General features: G+C 41.2%; 1 protein-coding gene across 1 annotated transcript in view; it reads right to left on the bottom strand.

The window, feature by feature from the left end:
* The window catches only part of PPM1H (protein phosphatase, Mg2+/Mn2+ dependent 1H), a 320,445-nt gene extending 316,947 nt beyond the window's left edge, over nucleotides 1–3,498 (bottom strand). Inside the window, exon 1 of the mRNA XM_055395097.2 lies at nucleotides 3,254–3,498. Within this exon, the coding sequence (XP_055251072.1) occupies nucleotides 3,254–3,498 (245 nt within the window). The remainder of the gene's footprint in view (nucleotides 1–3,253) is intronic.
* Between the last annotated feature and the right edge of the window lie 15,144 nt (nucleotides 3,499–18,642).

The raw sequence follows: 18,642 nt of genomic DNA, 5'->3' as shown, positions 1-18,642 counted from the left end.
TCATTCGGGATGTATTGTCGCAGGAAGATAAAGTATAGTTCAACGTTTGAGGAAGTAGTTCATCACAAGGGAAGTGGCAAGACAATGTCAGTGGTTAATCCGGAATATAGATGGATGTGCCATAGTGTAACACACTGGAGGGAGGTAGTTTGGGCTTCCTTGGTGGCTCAGATGGTGAAGAATCTGCCTGTAATGCACGAGACCTGGGTTAGATCTCTGGGTTGGGAAGATCTCCTGGAGAAGGGAATGGCAATCTCCTCCAGTATTTCTGCCTGGAAAATTCCATGGACAGAAGAATCTGGTGGGCTACAGTCCATGGAGCAGGGTGGTAGTTTGGTGTTATGGGCTCTGCACTCAGACCACTTAAGTGCAAATATAGGCTCTGTTAAGGTGGTAAGACTCTGGACAAGTTGCTTAACCATTCAGTGTGTCTGTATCCTTATCTATAAGATGGAAATGTTAGTACCTACCGCACATGACTGTTGTGAGAATCAAAGGATATGAAACAAACCTGAAAAGGGTACAATCACTAAACAGTAAGCATCATGCTAGTTACTTTTGAAATGTATAGCATGTATACATTCATGAAATGTATAGTATGTTCTTTTGAAATGTATAGTATGTATTCATTTCATGAATGTATATATACATTTCAAAAGAATGAGGCAATTCTATATTATTTTCTTGGAATAAAGTCCATGACATAGTGTTTAATGAAACTACGAATAACATGCTTGCTGCTGCTGCTGCTGCTAAGTCACTTCAGTCGTGTCCGACTCTGTGTGACCCCATAGACGGAAGCCCACCAGGCTCCCCAGTCCCTGGGATTCTCCAGGCAAGAACACTGGAGTGGGCTGCCATTTCCTTCTCCAATGTGTGAAAGTGAAAAGTGAAAGTGAAGTCGCTCAGTCGTGTCCGACCCTTAGCGACCCCACGGACTGCAGCCTACCAGGCTCCTCCATCCATGGGATTTTCCAGGCAAGAGTACTGGAGTGGCTTGCCATTGCCTTCTCCGAATAACATGCTTAGTTTGAGTCTATTTGAGAAAGGAAAAAGAAGAGCATGATATATATTTATAGGTGCATCCAACTAATTCTACAAAGGCAGGTACCACTACTCAAACACAGAATTGTCTGGGTAGATGGAGGGGGTGGGGCTTACATCTGTATACTGTACAGGTCTATACTCGAATTCACAAGTATATATTAATTTCATAACTAGCTTTAAAAACTAAACATTTTACAGTGGCCTTTCTAACCTTCCGATTGAACCTCCCTTATGTTCTAGTCAAGGAAAAGATTAGCTTCTTGGAGATAAGGAAGCGGAGGCCCAGGTAGGAGGAGGTACAACTTCTCATTTCAGATTCCCTCACAGTCTGTATAGCCCTTTGCACATCATCTGCTTGCCACAGTTTTCAAACTGATCGTTTTTTTCCCCCTTCCCCTTCCTTCTTGCTATCTGAGGTACTCCTTTTACTGTGTTCAAGTAGCTTCCACATTGTGTTTTAACATCTTTCTTCCTAGCTCTCATAACTTTCTCACCACTTGCCTGCTTATCTCCCTATCCTTCAGACTTAGGTACCATGGCCCTGGTGAACCCACTGGGTGGGTTCCATTGGTGACAATGGGTCCCTATACATTTTGACAGGCACAAGCACCCCTTTTAAAGAACTGTAGGACAAAGTTTGCTCCAAGTTGATTTTTGCCTTGCAAAAGTCCAAATGATCTTCCAAGCAAGATGGAGGGTTTGGAGGAGTCCGCGGTGGTATTTTAGTCAGGAAACAGTACTTGCTGCTTTGGAAGGCACTTTTCAACCACACAAATGTTTCTGCTTTAACTTTCTCCTGAAAGATGTAATAATATTTTGTACCTCCCTCACCCCAAAGCTCTCTACCACGCCTGCCCTTTATTATGTGTTAATTTTTGTTTTAGCACTCATCACTCTCACCTGTTTCCTATTTTTCACCCTCCAGTCACCTACCGCCATTTATACATATTCTCTGTTTCAGCACGTGGGGAAACAACTGTATGATGAAAGGGGAAGGAAAACAGAATTCGGAGTTCTCGGAAGGGCGTCGTGCAAACTATCTGTCACCCCGTGACCCTGAGCGTCGGGGATCTTGCCTGCTCGGGGCTATCCGGGCCACCAGAACAGGGTCAGCATCAAAGCGCCCGGCTTCGGGAAAGCCGATTGGTGCCCCGATGAACCAATCAGCGGGCGAGGCTGTGCTCCCGCGGGGGAGGGCCAAGATTATAGAGCGGATGGAGTTAAAGGAAAAGGGGCAGGTGTGCCAGGCAAGGTTTCGCGTGCACTTTTGCAGCCACCGAGTCATTATTAATCCCGAAACTCTGGTCTCCTAAATTCTACCTTCCGAATTCCCCGGTTTTATGGTGCTGTATAGGGGAAATAAACAGTCCTTATTCTGCCATTCATAAGACGCTCAATGGAAAAGCTGTAGAGTTGAGGGGTGGGGAGGCCATTAAAATCCTTCCTCTCTCCTTTCCCAGTTCCACTCCAGGTCGTCAACGTAACTCAGTCGGTTCTTGAAATAGTAAATCACTCAACCTCAGTTAATCGTCAAAGCTGATTACCAAAATGCTATCATTAGACACCGGGAAGAAGTTGCCCCCTCCCCAAGGACCAGGGGAAACAGTATTGGCGTTCACTAAAGGCGCAGGGTTTTCCCACCCGCAAAAAGAAAAGCCAAGGAGCCCGCAGGCTGAAGTCTGAGAAACTGAGACCTTCTGAGCTCGGCAACCCAGCGCCGGACCGCGGCCGCCGGGACAACCGCCCCCAACGCCCCAACCCCCGCGCAGCGACAGTTTCTCCCAGCTCTACCCCACAAACTTCACGCGGAGGCACACACATTTGGGGGGATGGGCGCACAGACATCAGATTTCCCTGCTGTGTTTCAAACTTCAGCAGGGCTGTTCCACGCACTTTCTTCCAAGTGACACAGCCCCCGGATTCACAGCCGCGTCCAGCCTTAGCTTTCCCACGGTCCAGCGCTGCCACCCACCACCCCTCTACCACCCAAACCCGGGCTGGAGACGCCGCGTCCTTGGGGCTGGGGGAAAGGGAAGGAGGAGAAGAGAGGAATGGCCAGCATAAGTTAAGAGGTGCCCTCCGCGGCCTGGACGCCGGCAGCCAGAGGAGGGCCCTGGGGCCGAGGAACGAGGAGAGAGGAGAGCTGGAACCGTGCGGGGAAGGGCCGCGAGGAGGGAAGGGGCGCCGCCGGTGTCGCTGCACTCACTCTGCGTAGCCAGTGGCCCAGGGCAGCCGCCGGGTCTCCTTGAGGATGAGGATAGGGCGGGCGATGTGGTCGGCGCTGCACTCCACCTCGTCCTGAGACAGCCCCAGGAACTCGGGTCGCCCGTAAGGGAAGCGCAGCGGCAGGTCCGAGCCTCCGCAGCCGCCGCTGCCGTGCTCGGAGCCTGAGCTGCCAGCCATGATGCCGCCCATGAAATTGGCCACGGCAGATTTCACTCGAGTGAGCATATTACTCCGGCGCCCGGCAGCAGCGGTGCAAGCAGGGGGCGGCGGCGGCGGCGATGGGGGCCGGGCGAGGCGCAGCGCGGGGCATGCAGGCTGCGGCGGGCGCCGGGCGCACGGGCAGCCGGGCCGCGGGGCGCGCCGCGCGGCTCCCGGAGCCTAATGCTGCAGGGGGCCGAGCCCCGGCCTCCCGCGCTCCGTGCCGCCGCCGCCGCCTCCCCCAGCTACACTTCCGCAACCGAGCGGCATGGAGCGCGCCCCCGGCCCAGCCGGGGGAGACGCCGAGGGCTCCGGGAGCGGCTGCAGCTTGCAGCAGGTCCCGTCCCCGCCCGCAGCGCTCGACTCCTGCGTGAGCGGAACTGAGCCCACCCAGCGAGCCCGCGGAGCCGGCGCGGCTGCTGCCACGGCTACCGCCGCCGTCGAGTCATGTGATAATCCCGTTGCGAGGGCTCCAGCGGCGGCCGGGGCCGTGGCTCAGCCCCTCCCCTGCCGGCCCGAGCGAGGCTCGCACCCCGACCGCGACCTCCAGTGGGAGGGAGCGCAGGCCCCGTCGGTACCTGGCGGAGGGGATGGGGGCGCTGTGAGCCGGCGGCTGTACAGGTGTTGGGGAGGTCACGTGGAGCCGGGCCGCCGGGAAAAGCCAGTTGAGGAATCCACTCGCGGAGGAATGCTGCCTACGCTTTCAAAAAGGGAAACTTCGGGCGCTGGAGGGGATACGGTAGACAGGTGGAATCCCGATGGGGCTGCTCCAGGTACTGGAGTGGAAAACAGGAGCACCTGGTGTGAGAGGCTTCGGAGCAAAAAGCAACAACCCTCAGTGGTTGCACAAAAATCAAGAAAAGTTTTCCCCGAGGCATTTCTAGAATTACTTTTCTTTTTCTTTCAATACCACCACACGCATCATTATCTGCGGAGCAGACCCTGTTTCGAAACCAGAGTAAGGTTGAGGGCCAAGAAAACAAAAGAGCTTTAAGAAATCAGAAGCCAGCACTATTTTACCTAGTAATTAATTGCTTAATGGGTTTATACAAGCATTTTCCTTCAACATACCGACAAAACTGGAGTATCTTTTCAAAGCTGACCCTGTTTACTATTGATACACTTAATGCAGCCTTTTCTTTATTCAAAGCATTGTTATAAAATTATCTAAGGGCACTTTAAAATGGAGGGAATTTAAAAAAAACAAAGCAACTCGAATGCCAAAGTGAAAATGAATAAATGTCTGCAACCATAACATTTTGTGGTAATCTTGTATTAAAACAAAATGTTTGTGAAGAATCGATAAATGTGCTTCATCAGGGGGTAACGTTTGTTAAATGTTGGCTTAAAAAAAATTTTTTTTTTTTTTTGCAAGAGAGCTGTGTCCTGTTCATGTTTACTTATTCTGTTTCCTGTTCCTATGTTTACCTACCATGTAATTTGCCAAGATTCTGTGTTACTTGTGGAGGTACACACTGAAAGGCTCACTTGGAAATCGGGAAGGAATACAGGCCCTTTTCTCAGTAAGTGGGGGCAGGGGAAAGAGCAGCGCAGATTTTGGAGGGTAGGAAAATTCTTTGAACAGGAATTAGCATCCTGGCTTTTAGGGGAGGACTGAGTAAACTTCACTGATTTCCTTTATTCAGTATGTATGCTTTTTAAGGCAATTTCTCCTTTGGCTTTTTCATGATTAGGTACTTCTGTTTACTATTACCAAATGATTATGGAAAAAACAACATTCAACCTTTCAGTGAATAACACGCCTGTCAATGAATTCTTTAATTCTTTTCTCAGAAGTAGCTCAACTGGTAAAGAGTTCACCTGCCGTGATTCCTGGGCCAGGAAGATCCACTGGAGAACTGTATGTTTCATGGGGTTGCAGAGAGTCAGACACGACTGAGTGACTTTCAGAACAGAAATGTAGCTTTTTGTCTTGGCCCTCTTTCCCTAATTTTAAAATTGGGAGCAGAACTGGAAAAGATGCAAAAGCTAAAGAACCAACCCCCCACCAAAGTCTTCTCAATCTTTGCTTTGTTCATTGTAAACTGCTTCTAAATGAGAAATATCAATGTAGTGATTAAACATCCAACCAACTATTAATACCTGCTCCCGCATCCACTGAGTTATAGAAACTTAGAATCTCCTTGTCAAGCTCTTGTAGAACAATGACCTTTTAACAATCTCCTATGGCTACTTCTGGCTTCCCGGGTGGCTCAGTGGTAAAGAATCCACCTGCCAGGCAGGAGATGCAGGTTCGATCCCTTGGCTGGAAAGATCCCTTGGAGAAGGAAATGACAACCCACTTCAGTATTCTTACTTGGAAAATTCCATGGACAGAGGAGCCTAGCAGGCTACACACCACTGGGTCGCAATAGTCAGACATGACTGAGCAACTAAACAGCAGCTACAACACAGATACTTCAGTAACAAATCTCTATTGAGATGAATTGACTAATTTCTTCCCTTCATTTCACCTTAGGGCAAGGCTTTACTAGAGGTTTTACTTTACCTAAGGCTTTACTTAGGTATTTACTAGAAAAAGGATTTATTTTTCAATTTAAAAGTAGTACCTAATCATGGTCAGTAAATAAAGTCCAATAGTACAGAACTGTAAACAAAAAAAGTAAACGACCAAATCATTTCCCTAGGGGATCACCACTGTTAATATTTTCTGTAGGCTTTTTTGTCAAGTAGGATATTTATCATAATTAAATTTGGTAATGTTAGCCATATTTGTAAGCCAGCATTTTGTAAGAAGTTGTTTTTTGTTTCTCTGTAATCTGGTTATTATCTGTCATGGCAAAGTCCTGGCATATCTTTGTGCACAGCAAACTTTGTTCTGCTAACCACAGGCAAAACAGGAATCCTATGCCTGTTCTCCTTTGAATTTCTTTGGTATGTGTTCACAGCCTACTAATTAATCAACTATCTTATCTTTATACCCACCTCTAAGGTCAGTGTCCCATCCTAGGGTTTTTCAGAGAACTATTTCCCATATAATTTACTCCCCAGTTATGTCACTTATGAAGATCAGTGCTTTAGCTAAGTGGTAAAGCGTCATTAAAATGGGAGTAGTCATCACTTTTAGGGAAGCCTCTGAAAAAGTACCTTTCATACCTATTACAGATGCAAATTTGGTAGTATTTGTGCTTCCAGCTTTAGAAGTAGTTATTTATTCCCTAAATCAAATGGCATAGTAATCAATGGGTTTGTTATATCCTGTGTGTATGCTCCACTCATCAAAAATTATCCTTCATTTGTCTCTCTCGTTATTCTTTTTTCCCCTGAAAATTATGAATTTGAAGCCTTTAGTAGAATATTCATTTATAGGGTAGATACATAGACCTTATATTTGGATCTTCTTTGTGTAAACATAATCTCATTTCTAGGCCTATGATATTATATTTTTTACTATTCAATGACTCTTTGCTAGCAACAAGACTATTCTCAAGAGAAAACAAAAAAGGTCTGGATGATGTCTTCAGTCAAAACATCAAGGAAACCCCCCTACCCCAGATATTAATTAATTACAAAAGGAAAAGCAATGACTTGCAGTGAAAAACAAAACAAAAAAAAACTGGCAGTAGTCACCTAAAACAAGTGATCAAGGTTAACATCCTGTACCTGCGGACATTTCACGATGAAACTAACACATCACTTCATGATATCCTTCCCCAAATCCTTAACCTCTGTATAGTCATGAGAAAACATGAGTCAACCCAAGCCAAAGATATTCTACAGAAATACCTGAGCAGATATCTTCAAAGTGTCAAGGTGGAAGGTACAAACTGTTAGGTATAAAATAGGCTACAAGGCTGTATTTGAAAACATGTGAAATAAAGTCAATATTTTGTAATGTGTGTGTGTGTGTGTGTGTGTGTGTGATAGTTGCTGAGTCATGTCTGACTTTGCAACTCCATGGATTGCAGCCCGCCAGGTTCCTCCATCCATGGGGTTTCCCAGGCAAGAATATTGGAGTGGGTTGTCTTTCCCTTCTCCAGGGGATCTTTCTGACCCAGGGATTGAACCCGGGTCTCCTGCACTGCAGGTGGACTCTTTACCATCTGAGCCACCTGAGTAATACTATATGTAAATGGAGTGTAATCTTAAAAAATAGTATAAAATTGTTTTTTAAGTGTCCAATTTCTGTAAATCAAGGCAAACCTGAGGAACTGTTAGACTGGGGATATAAGGATCACAACCTGCTACAACAGTGTACGAACACTGATTTCTTAGTTTTGACGTCAACATTAGGGGAAAACTGGGTGGCGAGTACATAGCAACAAAATTTTTAAAATAAGGAGATTTGGGTTTCACGTAGAAAGCTCATTTGCAAGTCAGGCCACAAGAAGGATGAAAGTGAAAGTCGCTCAGTCGTGTCCAATTCTTTGGGACCCCATGGACTATACAATCCGTGGAATTCTCTAGGCCAGGAACACTGGAGTGGGTAGCCTTTTCCTTCTCCAGAGGATATTTCCAGCCCAGTAATCGAACCCAGGTCTCTCACATTGCAGGTGGATTCTTTACCAGATGAGCCACAAGGGAAGCCCAAGAATACTGGAGTGGATAGCCTATCCCTTCTCCAAGAAGGATGAATAATGCCATTCCAGGACTCAGCCCTCTCAACAGCATCAGGTACATAGCTCCTCAAATTGTGTCTGGCAGTTTATCCATGTCTTCCCATTAGACAGTGAAATCCTATAGGGTAAGAACATTCTTACTCCTCTTTGTATGTCCAGCACTTAGCCTAATGCCTAGCAAGTTAAAGGGCTCAGTTGGTAAATTCTTTTTTTTTTTGGCTGTGCCATGGCCCATGGGGATCTTAGTTCCCCAACCAGGGATTGAACCTATGCCCCTGCATAGTGGAAGCATGGTGTCCTAACCACTAAACTGTCAGAGAATTCCAGTAAATTAATTCTTTAAAAAAAAAAATCTATTCTGGAGAAGAATGTAACTTGTTTGAATGGCCAAAACTGTTATATTTATACCCTCTGTTTTCTTAAAGTTCTTCCTCAAGTTATCCCTTAAGATCAATCTTATCTATAAGCAGAACTTCCTTAACCTCTGATATTTGATAAGGTAATGCTTAGCTATCTTCAGTCAATATCCAGATTGATAATAATATGGATGGGAATTCCCTGGAGGTCCAGTGGTTAGAACTCCACAATTCTACTGCAGGGACCATGGGTATGATCCCTGGTTGGGGAAATAAGATCCTGCAAGCTGCCTGGTTCAGCTAATAATAATAATAGTAATAATAATGATAATATCAAGGCAAACTGCTTCACAGCAAACTGGTAACCTGATGTATATCAGTTCAGTTCAGTCACTCAGTCATGACCGACTCTTTGCGACCCCATGAATCACAGCACACCAGGCCTCCCTGTCCATCACCAACTCCTGGAGTTCACTCAAACTCATGTCCATCGAGTCGGTGATGCCATCCAGTCATCTCATTCTCTGTTGTCCCCGTCTCCTCCCACCCCCAATCCTTCCCAGCATCAGAGTCTTTTCCAATGAATCAACTCTTCACATGAGATGGCCGAAGTATTGCAGTTTCAGCTTTAGCATCAGTCCTTCCAATGAAAACCCAGGACTGATCTCTTTTAGAATGGACTGGTCGGATCTCCTTGCAGTCCAAGGGACTCTCAAGAGTCTTCTCCAGCACCACAGTTCAAAAGCATCAATTCTTCGGCGATCAGCTTTCTTCACAGTCCAACTCTCACATCCATACATGACCACGGGAAAAACCATAGCCTTGACTAGATGGACCTTTGTTGGCAAAGTAACTGGCCATGGAACAACAGACTGGATGTATATCAACCAGGATATAATATTAAAATAGTTAACATTAACTTGCTTTTGCTTTAGAAATACTTTAAATTCTAGTTTCATATGTAGTAATGTACTCGCCAGAAAACTTTAACTAGTAAGAAGGATTTTAATTTCTCCACAGTAAAAAAAAAACAAACAAAAAAACAACTTTTATTTATAAATAACATTTTCCTTATGAACCAGTAGATTTATAGCTAATTTTTGAGTACAGAGTTACAGCATCTCAGCAATTTTCATATCCATCAGTACAGATGTTCTCTAGAATACAAACACCTAATTTCAGAATCACTGGTACATTCAATCAATGGATTACATCTGACTTTTCCTCTTACTTTCCCATTGGCCACTTTCTATAGACTATTCTATCCCATGCCCACCTTGTCCTACTGAAACCACTGCTTTGAAACTGATATAGGAATTGTATAAACCTGAATCCTACTCACTTAATTCCTGGTCCAATAAGACCTTCTGTAGATTAGACACTGAAATATGCCAATTATAAGAATACTTACAAATAAAATGGAAATAAATATATATAATATAAACATATAGTATATATTTTAAATATGCATATAATAAATATATAAATGTATTTTATTTAATTAATAAATAATAAATATTATAATAAATAATAGAAATATATCATCTAATATAAATATATTATACATAAATGTATAATATATATTTAATATATAATGTGCTACTAGAGCTAAGTCACTCCCATAGTGTCCGACTCTTTGAGACCCCATAGACTGTAGTCCACTGGGTTCCTCTGTCCATGGGATTCTCCAGGCAAGAATACTTGAGTGGGTTGCCGTGCCCTCCTCCAGGGGATCTTCCCCACCCAAGGATCAGACCTGGTCTCCTGTGTCATCTGCATTGACAGCTGGGTTCTTTACCACTAGTGCCACCGGGGAAGTCCACTTTGTACCTTTAATGACCCACAATTTAAACACACATACATATAATCTATAAAAAATATTCACTATCTTGTATATGTGAAACTGAAAAAGAGTCCCCTTAAAACCAAGAACTCTTACTGAGTTTATGATTAATCTCTCTATCCAAAACTTTATTCATTTCTTTCTCCCAGTTGACTTCGATCCTGTGCTAACAGAGCGCTAATCAACCAGTGGTCAGATGACTAAAGTTACTTAATATATAATAATTAAATGTATAAATAATTATATCTAGTAATATAATATATAAATATAGTATATACATAAACATAAAACATATTTTTATTATAAATATAAAACACAAAATAAAGTATATATATTATAAATATAAAATATATATCATATATACATAATAAAATTAAGTAATTTAATATTTAATATGTATTTAAAATAGGTCTGTATAAAATTATTTATTTTTAACATATATATAATTTATAAATTACATGGAAAAAATAATCATTCCAATCTCATAGGGTAGCTTTGAATCAGTGAGAAAGTAGTTATAAATACAATATAACTAATGTTGGCCCAGGGTTATTTGTTCTATTTAAATCTGTTTTTTATATAGGTACTAGTTTTTAATATTAAAATTTTAAACCATTTCCTCTTTTTAATTATTTTTACTTACAACAAGAAAAGTAGAAATATTGCATAGAATTATTTTGATAATTAAGTGGAAAGCATGGAAATTCCTATTATTTTTCCTGATACAGAGTGGATGGTTAATAAATGAATAATCTACATTACAGTACTGACAGCACCCTGCCCTGTGAGAGAAGGAAAGTTTACATATGCTGTTGACAATGCTCTTCTATGCTACAAGTTAAATATTGTTTCCAATGCTGCTTATTAACACTGCCGGTTTACTAATGAGGAAACTGAAGCTGGGGAAGGTAATGACTTGTCTAAAACCACATAGCTAGTAACAAAATAGGACCCGGTCCCATTGTGTACTTTCACATTCCATCAAATATAAAGTTCACATTACAAAATATCTTCCGTAACTTTTCTAAATAAAGACCTGATATTTCAGTTAATCTTAAGGATTTTGTTAATTTTCTATGGATTCAGAAATTTCTAAATTTCCTAGAAACTTCAGACTGTTATAAGTACAATAATGCCATTTGGAAATGGTTCCAAATTCCAAACAAATTACTTTCTAATTTTTTAACTTGTTTCTAAATTGGTAGCTGCCTAGGTCATGCTGAGGTTGTGTGAAAATTCTAAATTCTATTATACTGAAACATTTTCTAAAAAAATTATAAAATTACCAGTCTGTTTCCAAGCCTTGCTATGTTAACATCTCTCTCGTTTAAAAATCTATTATCATCTGAGCCTATACTCTATCTCCATTAACCTTATACCCAAGGGAGGAGGAGACAAGTTTATTTCTGGTTCACACTCACCATGAGAATGTAGTCCTTTAGGTTCCCTTTTTCTTTTTTTTTTTCAGTTAGCTATTTATTTTTGGCTGTGTTGCATATTTGTTGCCGCTTGGGCTTTTCTCTAATTGCAATGATCAGAGGCTACTCTATAGTTCCAGTAGCTTCTCTTGTTGCAGAGCATGGGCTGTCGGGTGAGCAGGCTTCAGTAGTTGCGCTCTTGGGCTCTGAAGCACGGGCTCAATAGTTGTGGCACACAAGCTTAGTTGCTTCATGGAATGCAGGAATCTTCTGGGATCGGGGATTGAATCCATGTCTCCTGCATTGGCAGGCAGATTCTTTACCACTGAGCCACCAGGGAAGCACAACATCTCTTTTTAAATGTGATCTGTTCACCATTTAAAAATTCCTATCAGGATTATTTTTTCAAGGCAATAGTAGTATGAGTCAAGTAGCCAGTAAAGATTGTTTACTCAATGAAAAAGTTAACTTTTACTCTGAGAAGGGCATGTGGTTCACAAAAATTCAGAAGTCAAGCAACTAAAGACAGCTTTTTAAGTAAGAACTGCAAACTCAAATTACTTTTTATTCCCTCAAAGGATCAGTCTTGTTCTATGCCACTATATGCAACAGATATTTACACTGTCTTGAAATGCAGAATTAGTTGCTTTGTCCCTTTGTCATCAGTTGTATTTTCAGTTAAAGTAGAGGGGCTTTCTATGCTTGCCTGTAAATATTTTTAGGATCAGCTTTCCAAAACCCAAGTGGACAGTCACAACAAATAATGTCAGATTTTATTGAAAAGCAAGGTGACCCCTGGTTATCCCTTCATAATGAACATAACCTACTTTTATGGACTTTTCCCTTATGTCTACTTCAGTGAATTTACAAATTAATTTATGGTCTCAATTTTCTTCTAATTGCTTTGACTGTGGAAAACTGGCATATTAAATTCTGGAAAACTGGCATATTAAATTCAGTAACCACAAGGATCCCCTATAAACTTGTTAGGAAAGTAAATTCTCTGGCTCCATCCCAGTTCTATTGAATCAGAATCTATGGGGGTGGTACCCAACAATCTCATTTACCAAGCCATCCAGGAGATTCTGATAGACCCCATTTGAGAAATACTGGCATATGAGAAATGTGTGCTGTTTATTATACTTAATGGACAGGCAGACACGGAAGTGAGGGAATATATCAAATAAGAAAATAAGGAGTGGCCCAAGTGCTTTGACTCTAAATGGATACAGAACAAGGACAGCCATGGATGAGACTCATAAACGGGTTCTGTTCAGATACAGATGAACTGGCCCTATCTTCTGTTTGGTTTCTATGGGCTTCAGTTCAGTTCAGTTCAGTCGCTCAGTTGTGTCCGACTCTCTGCGACCCCATGAACCACAGCACACCAGGCCTCCCTGTCCATCACCAACACCCGAAGTTCACTCAAACTCATGTCTACAGAGTCGGTGATGCCATCCAGCCATCTCGTTCTCTGTTGTCCCCTTCTCCTCCCGCCCCCAACCTTCCCCAGCATAAGAGTCTTTTCCAGTGAGTCAACTCGTTGCATGAGGTGGCCAAAGTATTGCAGTTTCAGCTTCAGCATCAGTCCTTCCAATGAACACCCAGAATTGATCTCCTTTAGAATGGACTGGTTGGATCTCCTTGCAGTCCAAGGGACTCTCAAGAGTCTTCTCCAACACCACAGTTCAAAAGCATCAATTCTTCGGCGATCAGCTTTAGTGTAAAATCCCAAGTACATTTTCCATAGGCAGATCTGTAATAAACTGATTCTGTTCAGATATGTATGAAGTGTCCCTTTCTTCTGCTTGGTTTCCATGAGATTACGTTAGTGTCAAACCCCAAGTACATCTGCCATAGGCAGATTTGTGAATTTTTCAGTATATAGGAAACTGTTGAGAAAGAAGTAGGATTGACCACTGCTTGCTAATCGCTTCCCAGCCTGGATTACACAATATGCAGTCTGTCTGTGCACATGCTTCTGTCATGTGCCAAACAGGGACAAACAAAAAGTAATGTATAAATGCTGCTGTTTAGTCACTAAGTTATGTCTGACTCTTTGCGACTCCATGGACTGTAGCTTGCCAGGCTCTTCTGTCCACGGGATTTTGCAGGCAAGAATGCTGGAGTGGGTTGCCATTTCTCTCTCCGGGGGATCTTCTCAACCCAGAGATTGAACCTGCATCTCCTGAATTGGCAGGCGGATTCTTTACCACTGAGCCACCTGGGAAGCCCAATAAATAAATATATGTGTATAAATAAGTACATTTATATGAATATATTTGCATAAATAAGTACATTATATAAATAAAGGTATTTATATAAATAAATAAATATGTATAATATATATATTAAAAAATCTTCATTTTTGGTAATGTTTTACTAAAGTAACAAAGTGATCATTTTTAGAAAAAGCAAAACATTTTTGGCCTTCCTTTTATTTTTGGTAAGACTTTGTATTGTCTTTTCGTTTAATTGAGGGAACCAGGGCACTAGATATAATTTTTCAAAGCCTGAGGCTTTATAGGGTTTTAATCTGACTCAGAATTCTCTACTTGTATATCTTCCAGGTATCTTAAAATAAACATACACAAATAGAATTTCATGACCATGACTCTGCTTTTCCTCCTCCTGAAACTATGGTCTCAGTTAATGACATTAGTATCCACCTATCTAATCTAGAGATCTGAGAGGTATCTTCCCATATCAGTCAACCTGTTTTGCATCTGCTTTCCAAATACCTACCAAGATTATCTTCCCCTGACTATTGCACAGCTACCAATTTTGCTCAGATTCACTATGTCATACTCAGACTTCTCAGCAGTTTTCTTGCTGAGAAAGTGAGAGCTCTACTCTTCACGTGGAGCTATCTTCCACACAACAGTGAAAAGGCACTTTCTTTTCCTTCCATTTTAAACTCTTCAGTTGGCTGTTTAGTTAAAAACCATAAGCTTTCATGATCTGGTTCTGATACCCTTTCCAGACACAGGTTATTTTCTGTGCTGCAGACCTATTACTTGTCACTTTCAGAACGTGATGTCCTTTTTACCCCACCTTCTTGTCTGAACAGGCTGTTTGCTTTTGCCTGAAATGCAGCAAGTCTATCTTCTCTCCCTCCCCCCACACCCGATGGCCAACTCCAAAATTATTTTTTTATATCCCTCACATCTTTTCAGCAGCTAACAGCTTCTTTCTGTATATTCCCAAATCACCTTTATATAACTTTATCCATAATTATAGCGCCTCACGTTGTGTTAAAATTATCTGATTCCTATATGTAAGACAATGGAAAAAAGGGGGCTGTTTCTTTTTTTTTTTTCCTCTGAATGCTTCCTTGGTGGCTCAGAGGTTAAAGCGTCTGCCTCCAATGCGGGAGAGCCAGGTTCGATCCCTGGGTCGGGAAGATCCCCTGGAGAAGGAAACGGGTAAACCACTCCAGTATTCTTGCCTGGAGAATCCCATGGACGGAGAAGCCTGGTAGGCTACAGTCCACGGGGTCGCAAAGAGTCGGACACGACTGAGCGACAGAACAGAACAGATAGTATTTACCACACATTATATGCATTAAATACAGGTTGAAAAAATAAACAACTGTGGCAAAGAGGGAATGGCAACAATAAGTGTCTCACTTAAAGATCAAATTAGAGGGCTTTAGTAGTACTTTTTAGTGTTAAAAAAGATAGAGATAAAATGTTCACAAACCCAGGCCAGTACTTCCTAGCATCCTAATTTTGGTGCCTAGGGATTACCAGATTTAGTGTAAATATGCTCAGTATACAAGTCTGATGAAACCATATGTTGAAAAGCACTTTATTTGATACATCTGGAAAACAAAAGTGTGCCCTAAATTTGAATATAAATATATTTTGAATGCTCTTATACTTGATGCCTTTGATATTTCCATTAAATTATGGGAAAATGTGTATAAAAATTAATAAATAAAAAATCTCAACTAACATAGAGTTGGGAGGCCAGAAGGTGAGGCTTTCACATTCTGTGATGATAGCTGAGTCCAAGGAAAGAGTTCAGCCAATGAAAGGCTGTCACAACTCAGCTAATGGAAAGGCGCTGTACTTCAGAACTCTCAGCTCCTCCAGTGGGTTCTTTGTGTACTATTGCCTTCCTAACTTCCTTTCCCCCTCTTTGAAAGAGCTTTTTCATTGAGGAAGAGGGCTGTGACAGGTGGAACAGTGACAAAGAGTCTGCCTGCCAATGTAGGAGATGCAAGAGTTGTGGGTTTGATCCCAGGGTTGAGAAGATCCCTTGGAGTAGGAAGTGGCACCCCACTCCAAAATTCTTGCCTGGAAAATTCCGTGGGGACCACATTCAATGGGGCTGCAAAGAGCCAGACACGGCTGAGCACTCTGAGCAGTGTCATAGTTGTAAACCTTGATTTGCAATTCTTTGCTAATCTTGAATAAAACCATTTTTTGGCAGAAGAAATAACTGGCAGTCTATTTATTTTAGGTAAACATAAGAAATGCCTGTTAGTGAATTTTCAATTTGAAATTCAGAATCAATTTTAATTAATCTTGGTTTTCATGAATACTACCCACCAATGGTTTCTGTCATATTCAGCAATGTTTTCTTCCTAGTACATAATTCTTTTTCATTGTTTTGCTATTGTTCATGAAAACAATAGAAATATGTTTTCAGAAATTACCAAAGTTTGTAAAACATGACAGTTAAATATCAACTTAGTTAAAAAAAAAAACCACACAACTAACTTGGGTTATCCTAAAATGTAGCAGGGTGACAAGTCTGAAGAAACTTATTATCAAATAGAGCTTGTATGTGTCAGAGCACATGTAATACTGTGGTTTTTTCAGCAGCGAGTCTCATCAGTATTAGCTACCGGAACTTTGTAGAATAATTCAGAAATGTTTATCATTGCGATATTCTAGAATAACATACTTAAAGTGCCTACAGTGTGCCTGGCACCTAGTAGGCATTTAATAAATGGTAGCTCTTGTTTCCACTAAGAGCTTCCTGTGTGAAAAGCAATTAGGAGATTGTTTTTAGCCTCTAAACTTATGGAAAAACCGCCCCCTTCCGCTTAAAAGGAGAATAAGGCTTAAACCTCAATTATGCAATCAAAGATGGATGCTCATTTCTCCTTCTTTCTGTTATACAGAGGTTATACTTAGATTTCCACAAGAACACAAAATATCACTTTTCTTTTTCTATAAAGGAAAAGACAGCTTTTAAGTCCTCTGCTGTTGTTCTCACTACCTTTCTTGCTTTTTGCTTATCTGTTTTGCTTTTCATTCTGAATGCACTCTGCATCATAGTAAGAGTTGGACATTAAAAATTTGAAAACAGAGTTCATATTACAATGTCCCAGTTCCACACTTCAATTCAGAAACTTACATTACCTTTTCTTTTTACCCCCGTCTCAGTTATCTTGAGAAGCCTTTTGAACATAGTAGTTAATTACCCCTGTCTTTCTTCATTTCAGTCCATGAAAGGTGTTTTCCAGAAAGAAACTTAGAGAGACATTGTAGACTTTCAGGTCTGACTCAAGTTTATGAAGCAATGGGAGAAATGAACCGCAATTCCCTTTTGAGGCTTCAGTGTTAACTCCACTTTTTTTTTTTCTTTTTTGAAAGATTATAATTCCCTCCTTGAGCCAGATTCGAGTAGAAGTATAAATTTATTCATTCCAAAGGCACATGTAAGCAATTTGGGGTTATATGTAACTTAGATTTCTGATTTTTATCTCTTGGTATATGTTATTGGGACTCAAAACATTCACTTTAGCATTTCAAGAAAATGTTTTCATTAGTGCAAGATCAGTATTTGGCAAAATCACTATTCCTCATTATATGCAGTGTGGAAAAATGAAGGGATTTTGAAAAAAACAAATTTTTGCCAGCATTTACGGATTTTTCAAATAAGCAAACTCTAAATACTGGATCATTTAAGGGCCCTTTTTTTCCCTGTAATTTTAAGGAATTCTTTTGAAAAGTCTACATATAGGGCTATGCCCATTGCTCCTCCTTTTATAAATTCGTTTATATTTTCCACTTTTCAAGCAAGACTGAACTTTCTCCCCAATGATTTTAGAGAAAAAAGGATGAGGTTCTATTCTTCAAAAATTACATTCTGATTATCCTCTGCACATTCAAATATTGTTTTTCTCACTCTATTCCATCCTGGAGATATTTTGTCCATTCTTTTCTTTGTCCTGTGGGATAGTGTAGGGTTTTTTCTTTATTTCAATGTTTTATTATTCCAACTGCTGTCCCACCACTTTCAGAATAGAAGCATTTTTCTTCGGAAACACATATCTGCTTCTTTGTTTGTTTTAGCTTAGGGGTCTGTAAAAAAGACTTCATTGCTTAGTCAGCTGCCCAATTCCAGGGTTAAATTCCAGGAGGATGGCAGACTATAATATGCAGCCATTAACTCTTCACGGCTATGCTCAAAGAAAGAGCATGAACCGCAACAGCCTGGCAAAAACTCTGTGTGGCAGATCCGTTTTTATACAGAAGCAAAACACAGTCACTTGTGGCTCTGTTTTGCCATTTTGCTGTCAGAAGCAAAAAAAAAAAAAAAAGTTTGACCAAAGGAGATAATATCACTCTCTTAAACAACCACTGTGTTCCTTTGAATTGGCTACCACAAACATTTGCAGTGTCAGAACACTCTGTGGAGGAATTATTGGTATGTGTAGTCTATTGGTAACAAGGAACAAAACCTAATTTTGAATTGTAGAATATTTGGCTATCTTAAATTACGAAGAGCAATGCCTAGAGAACACTGGGTTGTCTTACTGATGTTTCCCGTAAATAACTAGATTAAATATGCATCAGTGTTTTGGTCAAGTAGACAGTGGTACCTATTTTTCTTTTTCTTTTCTTTGTTTATTTTTGGCTGTGCTGGGTCTTAGTTGCTGTTCTCTGGCTTTCTCTAGTTGCCCTGAGCCCAGGATGCTCTCTGATGCGGGGCGGGGGCTTCTCACTGAGATGACT

This window comes from Moschus berezovskii, chromosome 6 (genome assembly GCF_049115385.1).
Source record: "Moschus berezovskii isolate FMDL1 chromosome 6, NW_MosBer_1.0, whole genome shotgun sequence".
Lineage (NCBI taxonomy): Eukaryota > Metazoa > Chordata > Mammalia > Artiodactyla > Moschidae > Moschus > Moschus berezovskii.
This window is presented reverse-complemented; position numbering and strand designations above follow the sequence as displayed.